The sequence below is a fragment of the Pongo pygmaeus genome, chromosome 2 (assembly GCF_028885625.2).
Source record: "Pongo pygmaeus isolate AG05252 chromosome 2, NHGRI_mPonPyg2-v2.0_pri, whole genome shotgun sequence".
Classification (NCBI taxonomy): Eukaryota; Metazoa; Chordata; class Mammalia; order Primates; family Hominidae; genus Pongo; species Pongo pygmaeus.
This window is the reverse complement of record NC_085930.1, coordinates 140,193,879-140,216,213: the sequence shown is the minus strand read 5'-3', so window position 1 is coordinate 140,216,213 and position 22,335 is coordinate 140,193,879. Positions and strand designations below refer to the sequence as shown.

Below are 22,335 nucleotides of genomic sequence, written 5' to 3'. Positions count from 1 at the left end.
TCTGGTATATTCTATACTCCTTCCCCACATCCCCAAACCACCAACGTTGCCTCTTTCTGCCGCTTCTCTCTGCACCTCCCTACCGCCTCCATCACTTCATCCTACTGAAATCCTTCTCTAAACTCTCAAGCCAACTTCCTTGTGAACATATACAACTCAGAAAATATAAACATAGATGGAAACATACAACTTGAATGAATCTGAAAACCAAACTGGGAATTCAGCTAGGATTAGGGGTGAGTGGTTAGTTAATGGACATGGAACAGAATTAGCCTTTACATTAGACTGCATGAAAAGCATTCAGAACATGTGGCTATCTTCATCATAGTGTGAAGTTCACCTACCTCCAGCTTACATTTTTCATTTAAAACATTTTTTTCAGGCTCACAGAAAAAAAAATGAAATTCTTTAGTACTACCAAACTATTTGCAACATTAAGTATATGAGTCTCAAAACCAGATGTTTTCAAAATGTCACTCTTCTATCCAATCTTTCTCCTTTGAAGTATGGTAACATGGAATGGCTTAATCTCACACTTACTACCTATAAATGTTGGGCATCTTGCAGGATTATATTGAAAGTTCTTTTCTGTTTAGCCTGAGCTGCATCTGACTAATCTGCTTCTCTTTCCTCTTACCAGTAAAGGCCATCATGATGCCTCTCATGTTGACTAAAAATAGTGATGACCTCCAATGGGTCATCCTTCTCCAGGCCCCAGAGCACTTTCCAAGGCTTCCCTGTGCTGCTGAGTACAGCACCTTTCCTCCAATTCCCATCTCTGCTGAGTCATCTTCCAGCTTTCCAGATGGAAAGGGGCCAGGCAGGCTGCAGGCCAGAAGTCAGGACTTAAAGCAGGAAGCCATGGGAGCACTGCAACCTTCTGCAAGTGTGCCTGGAGAAGAGCTGCCACCTTTGTGGCACATGGCCTTCAGAGGGAGAGACTGCAACCCTGACCCTCTTATAGCAGGACTTTAGACTAGTGCCATCCAGTGGAAATATAACACGAGTTATGTATACAATTTTAAATTCTTCAGTAACTGTATTTTAAAAAGTAAAAAGAAACAGAGAAATCCATTTTAATTATATATTTTATTTAACCCAACATAACCAATATATTGTTATTTTAGCATGTACTCCATATAAAAAAATTATTAATGAAATAATTTGCATTCTATTTTGTGTAATAAGTCTTCAAAATCCACATGTATTTTATACTTACAGCATGTCAATTTGGATGCTAAGTTATCATAAATACTTGATCTTTGTTTAGATTTTATAGTTACAGCTTAATTATAATAACTAACTCACTGACAGTTACAAAGAAAGAAAAAGTAGATTAATCTACTGAAGTTGTTCCAAACATACTTAAAATGTTTCTAATAACTGAATTGGTTATCCAATTTTAATGTTAAATTTAAATTCATTACAATTAAATAAAATATAAAATTCAGTTCATCACTTGCTCTAGCCACATTTCAAGGGCTGAGTAGTCTCATGGGGTTTGTCATCATTGTATTGGATGTCATAGCTTTAGATTTTTAAATATCTTCAAGTAAAGAAGATCATATAAATTATTGGGTCCCACCTCTCATTTGAGAAGTGAAGAAGCTCAGACACAGAGGAGTTAAGGGATCGTCCCAGGGTCTCACAGAATGAGGCTTTGAAACCTGTCCTCCTAACTCTTGGCCTGCTGCTCTTCCTTTGTAACTGTCAGTGAAGTAGTTATTATAATTAAGCTATAATTGCCATGCCTACCTTTAAGCTCCATTCGTCAGAACCCTAAGCCTTTAGGACTATCAGCACAGACACTCAAAAAATGTCTGTCATCACTGTTGCTTTGGTCAATGTGCAGTGAGGCCACCTGGGTGTCTAACTGGTATTTTATTGTCCTTGTCTCCCTCACCTCTTCACCCCCCGTCATCACGCGGCATCTGATTGCAGCAATACTTCATCCTGCTGATCCTGACAGATGGTGTCATCACAGACATGGCCGACACCCGGGAGGCCATTGTCCATGCCTCCCACCTCCCCATGTCAGTCATCATCGTGGGAGTAGGGAACGCTGACTTCAGTGACATGCAGATGCTGGATGGTGATGATGGGATTCTGAGGTCACCCAAGGGGGAGCCTGTTCTTCGAGACATCGTCCAGTTCGTGCCCTTCAGGAACTTCAAACACGTATGCATATACACATTGGGGCACTGTCCACGGAAGAGCAGAACCAAAGCATGCTCACCTCCCACATTTGTCCACCAATGTTTATGGTGATCCACCATTCTTGAAGCAACACCAGCTATGCTCTACATACCCTTGCTGTGGGAGATGACCTGGCCTAGCTATCCCTTCCTGGGCCATGTCATCTCCCACAACAAGGATATATAGAGCATGACTCTTTGGAGAAAAAAATTATAAATGGAGTTACAGATCAGGAGCCATGCTAACTATTCTAGGCAAAATTTCACTGGTGCTTTACCTATAATTCATATAATTTAGGATCTCTAGTGCATCTAGGACTGCCTACAGATGGGCAACTTGTTCCCTGCCCAAAGGTGCCTGCCCAAAGTACCAAGGAGAAACTGAAATGCAGCCTATGTTTTGCTTGTCAAGCTATGTGGCCTGGCAGAAGTCTGTGTTTGCCTTGGCAAAGTATATTTCCAAAATGATAGAAACCTAAATCCGTTATAAAAAATATAGTAAGCAGCATCAAAAATTTATTTAACTCCTTCAAAACAAGATGATAAAGTTAGTTCAAAAGAGTATATAAGGCTGGGCACAGTGGCTCACCCCTGTAATCCCAGCACTTTGGGAGGCCAAGGTGGGTGGATCGCCTGAGGTCAGGAGTTTGAGACCAGCCTGGCCAACATGGTAAAATTCCATCTCTACTAAAAATACAAAAATTAGCTGGGCGTGGTGGCGGGCACCTGTAATCCCAGCTATTCGGGAGGCTGAGGCAGGAGAATCACTTGAACCGGGGAGGTGGAGGTTGCAGTGAGCTGAGATCACACCACTGCACTTCAGCCTGGGTGACGAGAGTGGGACTTGGTCTCAAAAAAAGTAAATAAATAAGACAGTTAATGTCAGTGGGAAAAAATGCTGAAAAAGTTTGCTAAGGTAGATTGAAAACTGATTAATGACCAAGAGGGTAAAAAAAAAAAATTGAATTGCCCTCTCTATGGGCCAGAAATTGCATGCTATCAGTTTTCTATAAATTAATACCTAACTGTACAGTCTTGGGCTCTTACCAGTAAGAAATAGTAAGTCAGTCAAGCAGCATTGCATTCCCCAAGGGCCTTGAGGCAGAACCATTAGACAATGCTCTAGTATGACATAGAAAAAATGCTCAGTAACAATTTTTCCACCTTCCCAGGTTATGATACATTGTGTACATGGAGGAAGGAACATTGTTTAAATTTCCACAAACCCTTGCACCTATTGAGCTATAATCACCCAGAAGGACATCTTGAATTCATAAAAGGCTCCCTTGGGGCTAATGGTAGTCCTGAAGACCCCTCTAGAGTATCCTAGCTGTGTCTAGGCACCTGTGGGGGTAACTTGGGTATTCCTGGAGAGCCTTTGTGTTTTTTGTTTTGTGCTTCTTGTGAAAGCCACCCAAGAGGCAGAGCATATGCCCAGCCCCTGCTTTCCACTGAGACCTTGCCCTCTGCACTGCTGCAGATGCCAACAATACCATCCCCAGGGCTGGTGACTAAACTTGAGCTGCCCTGGCAACAGGGAATCTTCAGAACCTTCAGTACCCTGAAGCTTATCTGTGGTCTCCTTGGAAAAGAAGAGAATCCTCTCCTTTCCATGCTACCGAGTCCCCTCTGTCACCTGAGTCATTAATGCAGTGAGATGTGTCTCCACATCTCAAAGACCCCTGCTGGAAAGTATCTTCACTAACTTCCACTGCAGTCCCACCCTGCATAGGGCTCAAATCAGTTATTTGGGTCAGGCAGGATGCCATCCCCTCCACTTCAACCTTATTTGGTAAAGCCTTTCTCCTCCAGTCAAAAACTCATTCAAATGAATCCCTGACATTCTTCATACTGAGTTTATCAGATATATCCAGACACATCTGACTCCCAATTTAGGTTCACACTGGAATCTCACTTATACTGTGTAAGGAAATTGCAGATGAGAGGTGGAAAGCTAAAGGGATCATCAAAACAATGATCCATCCATCCTCCCACCCCCATATGTACTTGACTGTAATCCTGGTACCAGTCCTAGTGTGAGAGCCTTTAGCATATGCTCGTCAGAAATTGCTGTTTGTTGTGCCACCTTCTTTGGACAGGCTTTAAAATGAGAATTCAGATAGATCACCAGCTCAGCAGCCTCAGCTGAACCCTATATTTCATGACCTGCCCAGACTTCATAGTCTGCAGGTCTATGAAGTAACTGCACCTTGGGAGTAACTGCACCTTCCAAGGCTCCTTGGATGATGAGGTATTGTTCATAACTGTACTGCCACACAATTACTACTCTTCTTTTAAGGAGGGCTGCAGTGTAATTAAAATCACTGAAGGAGAAGAAAATCAATCCCTGGCTACAGAGTTGAGTACAGAGAGAGTTTCTAAGTAACAGCAACAGCAGTCAATCTTCCCACAAGCTCCCAGGGCTGTGCATGTGGATGAGGGTTAATTGTGTTGTTATATGCCATCCTCAAGTTTCCCTAGGAAGAGATTTTCAAATAAAGGTACTCATTAATGAAAGAGATGCACTAAGCCCTCAAGTTGTCTGTCTATGGACAGCAAGGAGTAGAGTCAAAAAGAAGTAGTATTCTTTACAGACGGATGAGCTAGAGCAGGCTAAATTTGCTGCAATTATGTTCATTAATGAAGCTAGTTTCTCCCTAGGTGTCTAAGATGGAGGAAAGGGTGTTCTTCCTGATTTTAATGCTGTATTCTTTTTAGACAGACAAAATAGATAGACACATCACTGAATACCTGTGATAACTTTGCATAGTGCAGCAAGATCAAAGAGTTCACTCTAGGAGATTCATTAACTTTCCCAAATCACCTTCTCTCCCCTCTCCATCCCCCACCTCCCCGCCTCCCCACACACACTTGTGTGCTGACACAATGTCACTGAGCTATGAAAGGTTCTAACCTCTACCCTCAAGTCTCCTCCTCTTCCCCAAAACACTTACAGAATGCTTGTTCTGTGCAAGGCACATGCTAGTCACTAGGACCACAATGAAATGATAGAACCATGGATCCAGGCCTCAAGACATTTACTGGAGAATTGCATGACTGGGAGAAAGGTATCAGCAGAAAAATCACATGCTAAGCAACCTGTGGGTGGTTGAGAAGAATTAAAATGTTGTTACAGGACCTCAAAGCAGAGAGAAGTAGCCATGGGAAAAGGCTTACAGCTCAAGTGTTTGAGGAAAGAAGAGCCTTGGAGAGCAGGGAATTTTGGGGACATTGTCAACAAGAGGAATGCTCGGGGCAGAGCAAGGAAGTAGGGTGCTGCTCACAGTCTCTGTGCTACACAGATTCTCTGGCTGCTCTGTGAATGACCAAGGAAGAACAGCAGGCGCATACTCACCCATCTTATCTTCATGGATTTCAAATTAGATTTTGAAAGCCATTTCATTACCCAAACTAATCTACTTTGAATTCAATAAACCATAAATAAAAGGGAAGGTAGCAGCTTAAATCATTTTATGTAAGCCATTAACCCATGAATTGCCTCTCTTTTTCTGCTCTGCATGATAACTCAGAGCTTTAGAGTTTACAGGGCACAAGTTATGTTATGGTCTTTTTTCCTGCTCATATAACAGAATATCATAGACTGAATAAAGAACAGAAGTTTATTTGGCTCATGGTTTTGGAGTCTGGGAAGTCCAAGAGCATAGCACCAGCACCTACAAGGGTCATCTCATGGCAGAAGTATGGAAGGCACAAGCAAACATGTAAGACACAAGGAGAAGGAAAGCACAAGGGGCAGACTCTCTTTTATAACAACCCACACTCATGATAACTAACCTGCTCCCATGATACTGACTTCTTATGAGGCCCCACTTCCCAACCCTGTTGCATTGATAATTAAGTTTCCAGCACATTAATTTAGGAGACACACTCAAACTATCATATGCTTTAAGCCATGTGACTCTGGGCAAGTTATTTAATCTCTCCATGCCACAGACTTTCATCTATAAAATGAGGTAAATGATACATGCATTGCAAAGATAAGGTGTTGTCTATATAAAGCTTAAGATAGTGCCTGGTCCATGTAGGTGGTTAATAAATAAAGCTTTTATTACTGTTATTACCAACTTCATTCATATTCTTGACCCTTTCCCACCCAATACATGTCCCCAAAGCCTTATTTTCTTGCCAGCAAGATATGCAAGGGGATGGGGGATGCTTTGGGAACAATGCTGTCCAATATGGTAGCCACTAACCACATGTAGCTACTTACATTTAAATTCATTAAAAGAAAATAAAATTTCAAACTCAGTTCCTCAGTCAGACTTGCCTTATTTCAAGGACTCAACAGTTGCATGAGACTAAGAACTCCCATACTGGACAGCACAGATGTAGAATATTACCATCATCAGAGGAAGATATATTTGACAGCCTGGTTTAGGAATATTTTTTGCTGCAAGCAACAGTAAATCCTTCTTACAGGGATTACGTAAATGGTTTTTAACCAAGGGTAACATTATGCCCCAGGAAACATTTGGGAATATCTGACATTTTTTATGGTAACAAATATGGGGCTTCTATTCATATCTAGTGGGTAGAGGCCAAGGATGCTGCTAAACTTCCTGCAATGCACCGGGCAGTCCCCCACACAAAGAATTATTCAGCCCCAAATGTCAATAGTGTCAAGATTGAGAAACCCTGGATTATACAAATAGAACATATTTTTCTCATGTAGCTAGAAGTTAGGGGCTCATTGCTGCTGGAGTCAGTGATTCAATAGTGTCAGAGCCAGCACATTGTGATTCCCTTTGCTTTTCCTACATAATGATAAAATGGTTGCTATAGCTCCAGTAATCACATTCTATTTCAAGATAGATAGAAAGGAAGAGGAAAGGGACATAGGGCCAACTGTGTCTAGAGCATATTGGCTGAAGTCCCAAACTAAGTCCTGGACTATTACAATGGCAAAGGGATTAAACCAAAATGATCATCAGAAATGTACAAGTCTTCAAGGCCAGGTGCGGTGGCTCACGCCTGTAATTTCAGGACTTTGAGAGGCTGAGGTGGGCGGATCACCTGAGGTCAGGAGTTCGAGACCAGCCTGGCCAATATGGTGAAACCCCATGTCTACTAAAAATATACAATTATCTGGGCATGGTGGTGGGCGCCTGTAATCTCAGCTACTCTGGAGGCTGAAGCGGGAGAATTGCTCGAACCCGGGAAGCAGAGGTTACAGTGAGCTGAGATCACACTACTGCACTCCAGCCTGGGTGACAGAGTGAGACTCCGTCTCGAAAAAAAAAAAAAAAGAAAAGAAAAAATGTACAAGTCTTCCAGAACACTAGCACCGTGACCTCCACACACTTTTACAGAGTTCCGAAATACTACTTCTGCTAATATTTCATATTTAATACTTTTACTACTCCTGTACTTAAAAAAACACACACACCTTTAAAAAATAGCACATTTTGGTGATTTTTAACTATCTGAAAATTTTTTTGCATGTGTAGCCCTGAGTCCAGAATCTGTTAAACTCTTGTATTGTTAAAGACTTTTCACAAGGAAAAAGTCTTTTAACTTTTAACCAGGAGAGAAAAGCTTTCCAAAAAACCTCCCCCAGGAAATTTTCACTTATATCTCAAAGGATGGAATTGGGTCATATTGTTATCCCTAGATGTAAAGGAAGCTGGAAAATCAAGGATTTGACTTTCTAACCTTTGTATGAGAAACAGCCAGGCAGAAAAGGGTACAAATGACTTTTGTATCTGCCCCAGTATACACATGGACCATGGTCTAACACACAACCCTGAGCAGTTATTTATAAAATAAAGGGACATCTGTAGATCACAAATGTCCATCATGCTATGACATCTTCAAAATGTGAAAGATCACTTTAGAAAAACTCTTTACAGTGTTTTCAGATTGCTTAAAAGATACATGTCTCTTATTTTGAGACTCTGTGAGATAGAGTGAATTATTTTTCCTTTCTCTTTTGCCTCTAAGAACAGTGGGGCTTAGTAAAGTTAAATGGCCAAGTGGCAAGCCACATAGAAAAGAAAGAACTGAAAACCAGGTCACATGGTATTCAGTTCAGCCCTCTTTCTTTTGGAATCGCAAACACTTGTTAAGTCTGCCTCAAGTTTTCAATCTCTTCAATAATAGCTAATAATGAGGCTCAGGCCATTGAAGTTGCTTGCCCAGGGGTTGTATAGTTAGTACTAAATGCCAGAGCCAGGAGTAAAGCCCAGCTCTACATGACTCCAGAGTCCATGTATGATATCAGCTTCAACCTTTCTCTGCTACAGAATCATCACCATAAATCACATGGTCCTCCTGTGCCCCTGCCCCAAAATCATGCAGTAGATCCATAAGGCTGATAGAATCAAGGCTAAATGAATTAGTGTGGTATTCAAGACTCTCCATCACCTGGTCTCAAGCCAATTTTCCAACCAAATGCCCAACCAATCCTCCAACTACCCCTAAACCCCCTCATCCCCCACCTGCCATACACACTTCCTTCAGCTCCATCAGGTAAGTCACTATCCCTATGATGGTCAAATGCCATTCCCCTACCCCTTCTCTATGTATTAAAATACGCTCAACTTAAAAGCCACCTCCTCTTAGAAGCCTCCAAGATAAGTTAGTCTCTATGTTTTTTATGCCCTGGCCTCACTGTTTGTGATTCTCTGGAGAAGGGCTTCTCAAATTTTAATATGCATATGAATCACTAGAGCATCAAGTTAAAAGGCAGACTGTGATTCAGTAGCTCTGAGCTGGGTCTGAGAGTCTACATTGCTAATAAGCTCGCATATGATGTGACACTGCTGCTCTACAGCATGTATCATATTCTACCTCATAGCGGGGTTAACATTGGCCATGCCTAGCTCCCCTCATGTGATTACAGCCTTCCTGAGGCAAGAACCATAGACCCTTAAACCCTAGTGTGGCACCTGGAACATAAATAAGTGTCTAAAATTGAGTGAAAATTAGAAATAAAACTGCAGAACAATTCATTCTCCCACCCAACTTTTACTCGTCTTCAGATGTAAACAGTTTTATAGTTTGAGACAGGCATAAAAATATATAATAATGAAATTAAAAGTCCATTTTCCAACAATCTGACAACTGTCGCTTGAAGTAGACCCTTGACAAATAACGAATGAATGAAAGTGAATGAAACTTAGCTGCCCAGAGCAGGACTCAAATCTTTTAGGTCTGATTCCTTTGACCAGAAGCCAATGTCATGATGATTTCTTCTTCCCTGCAGGCATCTCCAGCTGCCCTGGCAAAGAGCGTGTTGGCTGAAGTCCCAAACCAAGTTGTGGACTATTACAATGGCAAAGGAATTAAACCAAAATGTTCATCAGAAATGTATGAATCTTCCAGAACACTAGCACCATGAACTCCCCACACAGTTTTACAGAGTTCTGAAATACTACTCCTGCTAATATTTCATATTTAATACTTCTACTACTCCTGTACTTTAAAAAAACAACAACATATACACATTTAAAAATAGCACGTTTTGGTGATTTTTAACTATCTGACAATTTTTTTTGCATGTGTAGCCCTGAGGCCTGGATCTGTTAAACCCTTGTATTGTTAACTTTTTACAAAGAAATACCGATAATAATAACTTACTATTTACATTACAGCATGTCGCCTTGAAATAAAATGGTATCTGTATCCGTTTTTTTATACAGGTTTGTTGAAATTTTGCTAAATTTCTTATCTTTACACTCTAAAGCATTTTGGAACATTTATTGAACGTTGATAGACAAAATATACTTGGTTTTATCTGCTGTAGGATGAGAGACTTTTTAAAATGGCAGATGCATGGACTGTATTTTGCATGTTTAAAATAAAAAGAGAAAAACCCACATGGTTTTTGCAGTTGTTATCTCTAATTCCTCCCTTCTGAGAATGGTCTCTCTACTAAAGAAGAGGTTTATTCACTTCTTCTTTCTGAGGCGAGTCTTTTTGAGGTAAGTCTGGGTCATCTAGCCCAGCACCTCTCATACTTTTTACTGTGTACACAAATCACCTGAGAGTCTTATTAAAATTCAGATTGTGATACATAGGCCTGTGTGGGACCCAAGATTCTGCATCTTTAACAAGGTCCCAGGTGATGCTAATGCAGTCCCTGGACTATACCAAGAGGAGTGAGGATCTAGACTTTAGGGTGTCATGATGGAGACCATCAAAAACAGTGTGGCTTCTAGTCTGCTTGAGAATGACACCTCTTCCTGACAGTAGCATAAAAGTCCTGCCTGTCTCCAGAGGTGACAGTAGAAAGTAATGAGACTGACTCCAGAAGCTGCACACCTCAAATCAGTCTCGCTGCTTTATACTCACATCTCTTCCTTAGACAAGACTAGAAAGTGCTCCTCCTGGCCAGTCCCTGCCCTCTTAAAAGTGGCATCACACACCACTGCATGGATGCTGTCAATCCCTAGAAGTGACCCCAAAGAGTCTTCACTGGAACCACAACAATAGAAACTTACACATGGCAAATGGCTATGCAGTACAGCTCCCGATATCTGGTCCACTAAGTTGACCTTTGAGCTTAGTGTGGGAATTTCTTGCCTCCTTTCTATCACTTCTGAGAGCAAATTCTATAAGCAGAAATGCCTGGAATTATTGTTTGGGGTGGAGGAGTTTTGTTTCAATATAAGCTGGCCAGTCGGGAACCAAAGGGACGAATGTTTAACTTGTATAATCTTGCAGAGAAACAGGCAAGTGTTTTTGCAAGCATAAAAGGCACAAAGTAGAGTTTATTTTTGGTCAGAGAGATGAAGAAGTAAATCACAAGGCAAAATTTGTTGTTTGTTTAAAGGGGGGAGCAGTATTAGCAAGCAAATAAAATGCCTTGTATGATTTCCACAGTTACAATTATAGAACCTAATCTTGCAAATACATGTCAACCAAATGCACATTTTGGGTATGATGGTAAAATTGTATGACTGGAAAAATCATAAATATTTAAGCTATATTGTTTTATTAATAAATTGGGTACTTACAGAATTCTTCTAAGAGTTGTGGTCTTGTTTCTCTTTTCAAGGCAATTTCCTAACAATAATTTATTTCATGTAGGCAATGTGGCCTCAGATTAGAAGTAGCTCTTTCATAGTCCAATGGAAACATGGATCACTGCTTCTAATAAACAAGAAATTAAAATATTTAGGTGCAATATTACAGAAATATCTGGTGATTATATCTAACCCCAAACCAAGACATGAACTTACATGTCTATGTACCTGGAACACAGTAAACATTCAATAGACATTTAATAAATACAGAGATGACTAATAAAATAAGTAAATGAATGAATAGGCTTGTTAATATGCCTTATGATCAATCTTTAATCCACTGTAGATTTCACAGGTAGGTTAAGTGTTTGTGTCTATCAATTAAATGATGCACCCTGTCATTCACAAAGATCTGTTAGGATCTCTACACTCATGTCAGGATTTCTGGAGTCTGTGAGATGGGGCAGAGAGGACAGAGTGAAGTTGGCCTGGCAGAACCTTAAGGCAGTTTACTTTCGTTTTCACAGTCAGACTCAAGTTCATTTCAAAAGAACAATAAAAATAATATCTATGAATTATTGAAGTGTGTCTTAGTCAGGTCAAGTTGCTATAACAGAACACCATAAACTGGGTAGCTTAAACAACAGAAATTTACTTCTCACAGTTCTGAAGACTGGAAAGTCGAAGATCAAAGTACAAGTCAATTTGGCTCCTGGTGAGGGCTCACCTCTGGCTTGCAGACAGCCGTCTTCTTACTATGTCCTATCATGATAGAGAGAGCAAGCTAGCTTTCTGGTCTCTTCTTATAAGGGCACTAATCTTGTCACAAGGATCCCACCCTCATGACCTCATCTAAGCCTAATTATCTCCAAAAGTCCCCACCTCTTCAAACCATCACATTGAGGGGTAGGGCTTCATATATGAATTTTGGAGGAACACTAATATTCAGTTCATAACAAAAGGTTACTGTGTGCCAGGCACTGTTCTAAGTGCTTGTAATGTACTATCTCATTTAATCCTCCCAACATCCTCGTGAGATCGGTAGTATGAATAGCCTTACTTTGCAGATGAGGAAACTGAGATACAGAGAGATTAGGTAGCTTGCCAGGACTGCACAGCTATGGAAGCTCAGAGCCAGGATTTAAATATGGATACCCTGGCTCCTAAACCCAAACTCATTGTATAATCCCCATTTCAGCTATCCTTCTTGCACTATACTCATTCACTTGCCATATCAAGCAGCAGATTATTAGGAAATTTGAGAGAAATTAGCCTTAAAATATCCTTTGCTCCCAAATTCAGAAAGATCCGTCTCATCTGATGATCTCAGATTGTTGTTTTGGGCACTTGGTGTCTCGTGATGTACAACATCCCCCCTTGAAAGCAATAGAAAATTCTCAAGCCACAACCAGGTCTCCCCAACTTTTTGCCATCAAGGCGACCATTTAGGTCGGACATTACAAATACAGATGCTTCCAAGAACTGCACAAGCCATAGGAATAACTAAGAAAAAACAGATTTTAACAGAGGGACACAAAGAGTAAAGTAAGAACAATGGAGGGAAACAGGAATGCGTGTGTCCAGAAGAAGGCAGCTGCTACCCAGGTCCAGGGGCCATGCAAGAATGTGGACCCAATGCAGCCAGCCCATCCAGTTTTTCAAGAAAACTGAAAAACATAGTATTTCACGTAAAACCTACTGATCTATAAATATTGAAAGCTCATTTAAAATTCAGTAACTGTTTAAAAAAACGACAACAGCTGGCTGGGTGCGGTGGTTCACACCTGTAATCCCAGCACTTCGGGAGGCCGAGGCAGGCGGATCACCTGAGGTCAGGAGGTTGAGACCAGCCTGGCCAACACGGTGAAACTCCATCTCTACTAAAATACAAAAGTTAGCCGGGTGTGGTGGTACATGCCTGTAATCCCAGCTCCCCAGGGGGCTGAGGCAGGAGAACTGCTTGAACCTGAGGCAGAGGTTGCAGTGAGCCGAGATCGCACTACTGCACTCCAGCCTGGGCAACAGGGCAAGACTCGGTCTTTAAAAAAAAAAAAAAAAAAAAAATTGCAAGAACCAATCTGTGCAAGTCAAGTGAAAACTACCTCTGGGCTTATGTTTGCTCTGTGTGCAAATTTGGAACCACTGAGTCATATCTGTGTAGGGCCTGCTCTCCACTGGGTCTCAATAGATAATATACACACTTTAAAATTCTTGAAGACCTTAAAGACGCTTTATTTCTGTGCCTTATATTTACTAATATTTGCTATATTAGGAATTGAAACTGGAAATGGAATATATTAATTTATTTAAATAGCAATAATAGACCCATTACATAACATAAATAACATACTTTCATAACAAACTATATTTTCAAAACCAAAAAATAGTCAGTGAGAAGTGCAGCATTGTTTTATAATTTTTCAAATCTTTAGTGTCTTGTTTAATAAAAGATTGCCAGATTCTTATATCTGCTTCTGTATTCAACGTGTTGTGAAATGATGTTTTGGTTGAAGTACAATGTTGAAAACCTGGCCTCACGTGGATATGTAGTTGGAAAGAGGAGAGCCATTTTTAGCTTTTTCAGATAATTATCCTTCTTTTTACCACATCCAAACTCAACAAGTGGTAGTTTTTTAAAGGTTAGTTGCAATGTAGAATATGAAATCATATCAATAAAATTGTCCTAGCATTTTCAATGGTTCTTTTACCCATGCACTATTTTGTAGCATCATGTACTGGTCATTCAGAAAATATTGATCCACTCAGCTATTTAGATGTTCCAAATGCTTGCACAGTTTATTTTATAATATCAAAAAGCCCTGCATTTTCTATTGCTGTATAATATCACTGCTGATTTCATCAGACAGTCTTTAAGTATGGAGAATTTGTCAAATTATGGTGGTAGGTTCAGGCTTTCCAAAACTCTGATCTTTGTTAGGAAGCTCAAATGTTATCATTGCCAACAAATACTGTCAGTTGTTTTTCTTGAAGTGACAGGCTCATTTCAATCATTTTTAAGAAAATATCTCCCAAGTCTGAATAGCTCTGGCTTATCTGTCAGTCATTTTACAAGTAAAAATGATGTTCTGTGAGGAAAAAAAGCAGCTAGATCAGCTCCAAACACAATGGCATGTATGCGTTTCCTTGAGGCAACCATTTTAGGTTAAAATGCAGCAAAAGCACTTTCTGGTGCTTTGCAATTTGTCTCCCAGAATTTGAAAAAGACATGAACTCACGGGTCAAGATTTAACAAAAATAATAATTTTCCTACTGCACCAGGAACAGTGTTAAGTAAAACTGTATGTTTTTTCTGCAAGTGTGTGATGGTGAAAAATACAGGGAACACTAGTACCGTGTGGTGCCACTTCCTTGATGTGAGCTAAAGCTCCAACAGTTTTACCCACCATTGCTTTTGCACCATTGATGCCAGTGTCAATATAGAGAAAAAGGTGAAAAACATTTTAATGTTATTATGAAAATAGTTTTTACCTCAGAGACCCCCTGAAAGAGTCTCAGGGACCTCACTCTGAGAACTGCTTTTTATAGCCTACTTGCCAAAGTTGTATTTGTTTGCTATTTCTGCATAACACATCTACAAACTTAGTGTGTAAAACAACACACATTGATAACCTCACTGTTTCTATAGGTCAGAAATCCAAGAAGACGCAGGTGCATCCTCTGCTTAAAGTCTCATAAGGCTGAAATCAAGGTGTCAGTAGGGCTGTGTTCCTTACTAGATGCTCTGGAAAGAATCTGCTTCCAAGCTCACTTGGGTTGTTGGTTGCAGCTGCAGAACTGAAGTCCCTGTTTTCTTGCTGGCTATCAGCTGGGCAAGAAAGTAGAGGGGAGGGCTGTGTCAGGGATGGTGGGGTGGGGGAAGACACAATCTTTACTCTGAAGGGCTTCTCACATTCCCTCTCACGCTCTCCACGTGGCCCCCTCCAGCACTGGTGTGTCCTTCTCAAACATTGAATCTAACTTCTTTTTCTGCTGTATTCACTGACTCCAGCCAAATAAAGTTTTCTGCTTTTAAGGGTTTATGATTAGATTGGCCCACCCAGACAATCTAAGATCCTAAGCTCTGTAACCATAATTATATCGTTCAAGTCGTAAATTCATAAACAGAACATGTTTATGGGTTCCAGGGACTAGGGCTTGGACTTATTTGGGGGGCCATTCTGCCTACCACAAAAGAAATGCAAAATATTTCTAGATGATTCTTAGAGTAAATGTGTGTTGTTCAAGAATCTTAAAAAGGCTTCCCATGGTAATAGAAGAAAAATATAGACCAAGTCAAGGAGTGGTGTTAAAAATACCTGCTGATTCTAGACCTTGCCTAGGAGAGCTTATTCTAAATCTGCTTGAATACCTCCCTTTTTTTAGTCTACCCCACTTGATAAGCACCAACCTTGCACTAGGCTTGGGGGTGAGAACTAGGGGGATGGGAGTTAAAGTGAGAGAGGCAGAGATAAAAATATTTGGTCCCTGCTCCTGGAGGAGCTCACAGCCTAGAGCTGCCCTCTGACTCTAGGACTTTGGGATCCCATTAGACATATTATATATGCCTTAACAGTTAAGACATTTACTATTTGTGGACTTGCTCATGAAGATATTCTCAAACACTGAAAGCAGAGTAGTGGTGTAGGAAGAGAGGTAAGGACACAGGTGAGGAGAACAATCAAGCCAGTCAACCATTTTTATCATCATCCCCTGCCTTGCCCTCCACATGAAATAGACAATCAAATCCCTCCTTAAAAAGCTTCTACTCTCTAATTCTGTCTTGACTCAGTGCGTTCCTCTTGAGCATGGTATGTGAAAATACCTGGTGTTTTCAAGCCAAAACAACATGAATTCAAATCCAATCTCTGCTATTTAAGAGTGGGATGGTATCTCTGAGCCTCAACTGCCCCATCTGTAGAATAGGGAGAATGATTCCTACTTTGACAAATTGCTGCGATTGCTGCGATTTCAGATAATGTATGCAAGCACCTTAGAACAATGTCTGGAGGTTGTATTCCCTGAAAAGCAAACTCTAAGATCAAGATTAGAATGCAGATAGACTATTAAGGGAGTATTATCAGGATCACGAACTGCAGAAGGAAAGAAAAGGAAGTGGCACTCTGATCCCCTAAGAAGCTTTGAAGGGGGCAGCCCTTTGAAGTGATCCCAAGCTGGGGAAAAGGGGCCTGGCCTTTATACCCCATCATAGATAAGCCAGCAGCTACCTCAAAAGAAAGGTTGGTTTTGGTCAAAGCATCTCTTTTCAACTAAGGAAATTTCAGAAAAGTTGAGCCTCTGGGTCTCAGCAACTGGAAGAATAAATTCTCAAGCCTGAATGGGGAGATCTGGGTTGCAAAGCACAACATCTGTGACACCTGGCATTTGCCACACTACTCAGTATATTGTGATATTTGCTATTATTACTGCCATCATTTCTTATTATTAATTTTTAAAATTTTTATTTTTTGAGACACAGTTCCACTCTTGTTGCCCAGGCTGGAGTTCAGTGGCGCAATCTCGGCTCACTACAACCTCTGCCTCCCGGGTTCAAGCAATTCTCTTGCCTCAGCCTCCCTAGCTGGGATTACAGGCATGCCCGGCTAATTTTGTATCTTTAGTAGAGATTGGGTGTCACCATGGTCAGGCTAGTCTCGAACTCCTGACCTCAAGAGATCCACCCACCTCAGCCTCCCAAAGTGCTGGGATTACAGGCGTAAGCCACCACACCCGGTTTTTATTATTATATTATTTTGTTGAGACACAGTCTCACTCTGTCGCCCAGGCTGGAGTACAGTGGCGTCATCTCAGCTAATTGCAATCTCTGCCTCCCAGGTTCAAGCGATTCTCATGCCTCAATCACCTGAGTAGCTGGGATTACAGGCACCTGCCACCGCACCCGGCTAATTTATGTATTTTTTTTTAGTAGAGACGGGGTTTCACCACGTTGGCCAAGCTGGTCTCAAACTCCTGACCTCAGGTGATCCACCTGCCTCGGCCTCCCAAAGTGCTGGGATTACAGGTGTAAGCCACCGCACCCGACCCCAGCTAATTATTTTCAATTTTTGTAGAGATGGGGTCTTACTATGTTGTCCAGGCTGATCTTGAACTCCTGGCCTCAAATAATTCTCCTGCCTCGGCCTCCAAAAGTGCTGGGATTACAGGCATGAGCCACCTCGTCCGGCCTCTCCCTGAGTAACCTCAGTCACTGGTTTCACGCTCACAGCATCAGCGTACCCAGTCGTTGACGCCAGGCATAGCGTCCGCACTCATGGCTGCAGTCCTGGCATACAGCAAGGGCTCAACACAGAACGAACGCAGAGGAGCTGGGAGAATACCTGAGGTCTGAGAGGAACCTAAGAAGTCCCCGCCCCTCCTCTATCACATGACAGTCGGGTAAAGTGAGGCCCGGAGAGAGAGGCTTCAGCGGCTCACCCAGCCCCCGTGGGCCTGGATCCAGGGCGTGAAGCTGTGCACGTGCTCCACGCTGAGTCCGGCCAGGGTGTCCCCCAGCCCGGCCACGCGCCGGCTCAGCTCCATGGCCAGGTCCAGGGGCTCCGGGGAAGGAAGCGGGGGCCCGGGGCATGCTCAGCTTGGGCGAGAGCCGTCCTCCCGGCTACAGAACAGCTCCACCAGGCGGACGAAAGAGCCGGAGGACAGGCCGACTAGCTTGCTGCGCAGGGCGGGGTCCCAGGCCAGCAGGGCTAGGCGGAGATTTCAGTTGCTCTTGGACCAGCTGTTCCAGCCGCTGGGCCACCAAGGCATAGAAGTCTGGAGTAGCTGGGCCAGGCTCTGAACCATAGCAGGGGAGGATGGACAGAGAGCAAGGCTGAGGGGACTCAGAGGGGGCTGCTCCTCGCCCCAGGGAGCAAGGAAGACATCTTCGAAGGCGGCTCAGGAAGTCTGTTGGCTCTTCTTGGGCAGGGCTTCTAGATGGAGTTGGAACAGGAGACCCGGCAGTCTCACCACGCCTGAGGAAGGCAGCTAGGACCCTCAGCGTGTCTTCCCGGAACCCCAGCTCTTCAGAGCCTGCCATAGAGGCATCTGGTCCAGGGCTCCACTGCTGCCTCCTCCACTCAACTTGCCATCTCCTCCACTCAACTCCTACTGTCATCATTTTTACACTTCTTTGTATAGCCACTGCTCCTGACTTATTCTAACCTTATCCCCTCTTGTCTAGAATGTAAAAGATTTTCCTAACTGGTTTCTGTAATCCGTATTACCTTCATCCAATCTGCTCTCCATACTGCTGCCACAGTGGTAGTTATGAAATAAATCTGAGCATATCATTGCCCTGCCTAAAATACTTTAATGGCTCTCCACCAACTTCAGAATGAAATCCTAATTTTTGAATATGACCTTGAACATAACATGTATCTGACTTTCATCATGATCCTTGCACACTTTTTCTGCCCACTTTTAGCCACCCCACCCCACCCTACACCGCTAACAAACTCTTCACATTGGTTTGTTGTTTCCCCCATCCCACCCCTTCACCCAGTTAATGTCTGCTTATCTTGGGAGACTCAGCTCACATGTCAACTCCTCTCAGAAGCCCTCCTAGGCCTGGCGCGGTGGCTCATGCCTGTAATCCCAGCACTTCGGGAGGCCAAGGTGGGCAGAGTACCTGAGGTCAGGAGTTCGAAACCAACCTGGCCAACATGGTGAAACCCCGTTTCTACTAAAAATACAAAAATTAGCCAGGCATGGTAGTGCAGACCTGTAATCCTAGCTACTCGGGAGGCTGAGGTGGGAGAATCACTTGAACCTGGGAGGCAGAGGTTGCAGTGAGGCAAAATCATGCCACTGCACTCCAGGCTGGGTGACAGAGCGAGACTCCGTCTCGGAAAAAAAAAGAAAGAAAAGAAAAAAGCCCTCCTAAACCTCTCTTCCCTACCCTAGATTAAACTGAGTATTTATCTTGTGGGTTCCCTTTTCACCTGTGCATACCTCTGTCAGAACTTTTCTCCCCACCTAGTACCTTAGTTTCTCCCAGAGAACACAGCCCTGTCTTACCTTTAAACTGATACCCTATTTAGTGCCCAATACATGATTAGAGCATGCAGAAATAAATCTGTAAGAGAAGTCATCCTTCTGGTGGGAGGGGAACCACTTACAATAGACCCTCAATGCAGTTTTTTAAGAAATATAGCTGGCCCAGCACTTTGGGAGGCTGAAGAGATCGAGGCCATCCTGGCAACATGGTGAAACCCCGTCTCTACTAAAAATACAAAAATTAGCTGGACGTGGTGGTGGGCACCTGTAGTCCCAGCTAGTTGGGAGGCTGAGGCAGGAGAATCACCTGAACCTGGGAGGTGGAGGTTGCAGTGAGCTGAGAGATCACGCCACTGCACTCCAGCCTGGCAATAGAGTGAGACTCCATCTCAAAAAAAAAAAAAAAAGAAAAAGAAAGAAAGAAATATAGCTGGTAAGCACAAATCAAATTCTGGTGCATTAACTGTTATTACACCAAAATTCTCAGTTTAGCACCAAGATTTTGAGGCAAACATTATTAAGTACAACAAACTTATAATACAAGAGAATGTGACCAGTTTCCCAAGGTTTATGTAATGCAGTTATGTAATTCAGATGTCCCCCAAGTTTCTCCAGCCTTCCAACAAAATATCCCGACAGGAATGTTGTCACCCTATTGGCGTATTTTGTTAGAGCTAGATAGAGGTGGTGGCTCACAACATTTTGAATGTACTAAATGTCACCAAATTTTCCACTTTAAAATGACTAATTTTATGTTATATAGGTTATGTTATGTGAATTTCACGTCAACCTAAATAACACACAATAAAATATTCTAATACCCCAGTTTATTAGATTAGCATGCCACCCAGTCACTCACCTGGGTCCCCTCCCAACCCATCCTCACCTCTCACTTTGGATGTGGCTCCAGGTTCCTCTGCTAATTATCTCCTGCCCTTGTATCACATTAACAGATTTCTAGGTGGCTGCATTTTTCTTTAAATCATACCCCACACCCACCACCCCTGATACCACCATGGACACATTTTCCTTGCTTAATCCTCCAAAGTGCAACCAAGAACAGAAAGTAGTGTTTAACAAAGTTTTCCTGAAAATTTGTAGTGAACAAAGGAAATTATTATGCAAAAGAGATAAACGTAAAACTGAATCCTGTGTTTGCTGTAAGAAGTCATGGGCTATAAAATATATTGTTAATTTAATAACTCAGGAGAAAAGAATAATCTCATTAAACATTTACAAAGGTTTCATTTTAAAAATTTCATAGTTGCCAATAATAAGACAAATGTATCCCTGCAATTCCATTATCCTTTCTTCTTCAGTGTCAAAATGCATCTAAGCCTTCTTCATATTGTTAATTTAAAGGTTCTTCTGCCATTTGCAGTTATACAGAGCATCACAAAGAAATGTTGGTATTCATAACTGTGTGTGGGATCCTGACCTTTTTGGGTCTTTAGTATGTATAATGTAATAATCAAGCTTACTCAGAAACACTGAAGTTTTGTAGGCATTTCTTATTTTATTAAATGTACAGTGTTTTCTAATTTTAAAACCCCAGTGTAAATTCATAAAGGTGCATCAGGCTGCCATTCCATTCCTGTTTGCGATTCCTGAGAATATAGCAGGATTCTAAAACTCCAGCCTTGTTGATGGAACAAAAAATGCTTTTTCCTAAAAAGTAAATATGGCTTCAAGCTCTGAAATAATTTCTTTAGTGTTGCCCAGGAATTTATGAGGGAAAAAATAGATTCAAAAATATAATGGTATCTTATACTATACAGTGTTCTTTTAGGTATATAGAACATACATGCATAGATATATAATATATAATATATATTATATATATAAAATATAATATATATTATATATAATATATATTATATATAATATATATAATATATATTATATATATTATATAATATATATTATATATAATATATATATTATATATATAAAAAATATAATATATATTATATATATAAAAAATATAATATATATTTTATATATATAAAAAATATATATATATTTTATATATATATATAAAATATATATATATATCATCCTTCCCTTTTACAAAATTTGAAAGCACGCCTGAGTTTGGCAGGGCTTACTCTAAGGTAGGCAGACACCACTTCCCCATTAATGTTCCCATCCTGATAGCCAGAGTAGTTTCTAAGACAAGAATTTCTTTTACTGGTGATGAACAGTTTTGGTATATTTCAAGAGGAAGATTTTTTTCTTCACTCTTGCATATCAAATCATTTTCCAAGTAATGTAAAAATGCTAAAAAGGACTTGCCTGCATTCATTAATAACCCAGAGGTAATCCTTGGCAATGCTGGGATCCACTGGGATTGCAATCCCTGCATCATGGAAAGCAATCAGAGCCCCAAATGTCAAACCCAGGTGGAATGCAGTGTGGGATATTAAAAATATCTACACCCACAGGAACTGAATTAGACTGAGAAAATAATTTCATAATCTAAACTAATTCATTTAGAATTTAATATTAAGCAAATGAATTGAAAGTGACTAAAAATATCATTAAATTATAGCCACAGCTCAGAAATTACCATCCTATTCTGTCTATGTTTTGTTTTTAGTATCTTTAGGATCAAAATGAGCTTACCTGAGCTGCCCCACATGAGCTGCCTCACCTGTGGGATTTAGTCTTTATTTTTTTCCTGCAGATCTCAGCCCATCCTAGAAAGTACATTTGTCTATTCTAGCAAGAATGGATAACAAGCTGATCTGATCCTCCAAAAGAAGGCAGAATCATTATGACTATGACCAAGAGTTTTGGTGCCAGGCAGAAACAGTTTCCCCAGAGAATGTGTAAATTTAGTTAACCTCTCTGACCTTCAGGTTTCTTATGTGTAAAGTGAAGACAATGTTATCTACCTCTTAAGAGTTCTTGTGAGTACTTAAGAAGATAATATCTTTAAAGTGTTATATCAATGTATGGCACATCGTAAAGTGTCTATAAGTCATTATTTATAGTGTAATGGGCAAGTTGTACAGCCTAGAAGGCAAAAGCTTGGCAATACATAAATAAATAAAGCAAGATGAAAAAATGCGAAAACCTATAGCATTTCATGGCTCTCAATATAGTGACTAGCTCATTGATAAATGTTTGACCTGAGCCAGGCCAAATAATTCAAACCC

The 22,335-nt window shown here is 41.2% G+C and overlaps 1 protein-coding gene and 1 pseudogene across 2 annotated transcripts in view; one reads left to right on the top strand and one right to left on the bottom strand.

Annotated features, from left to right (window-relative positions):
* Positions 1-10,035, top strand: part of CPNE4 (copine 4) — a 500,036-nt gene extending 490,001 nt beyond the window's left edge. For both annotated transcript variants that reach the window (XM_054482339.2, XM_054482341.2), the window contains 2 exons: positions 1,942-2,178; positions 9,421-10,035. In XM_054482339.2, coding sequence (XP_054338314.1) covers positions 1,942-2,178; positions 9,421-9,555 — 372 coding nt within the window. In that variant the 3' untranslated portion in view covers positions 9,556-10,035. The remainder of the gene's footprint in view (positions 1-1,941; positions 2,179-9,420) is intronic.
* Positions 10,036-17,602: 7,567 nt separating this feature from the next.
* LOC129032924 (bcl-2-like protein 12) lies at positions 17,603-18,296 on the bottom strand (annotated as a pseudogene).
* Between the last annotated feature and the right edge of the window lie 4,039 nt (positions 18,297-22,335).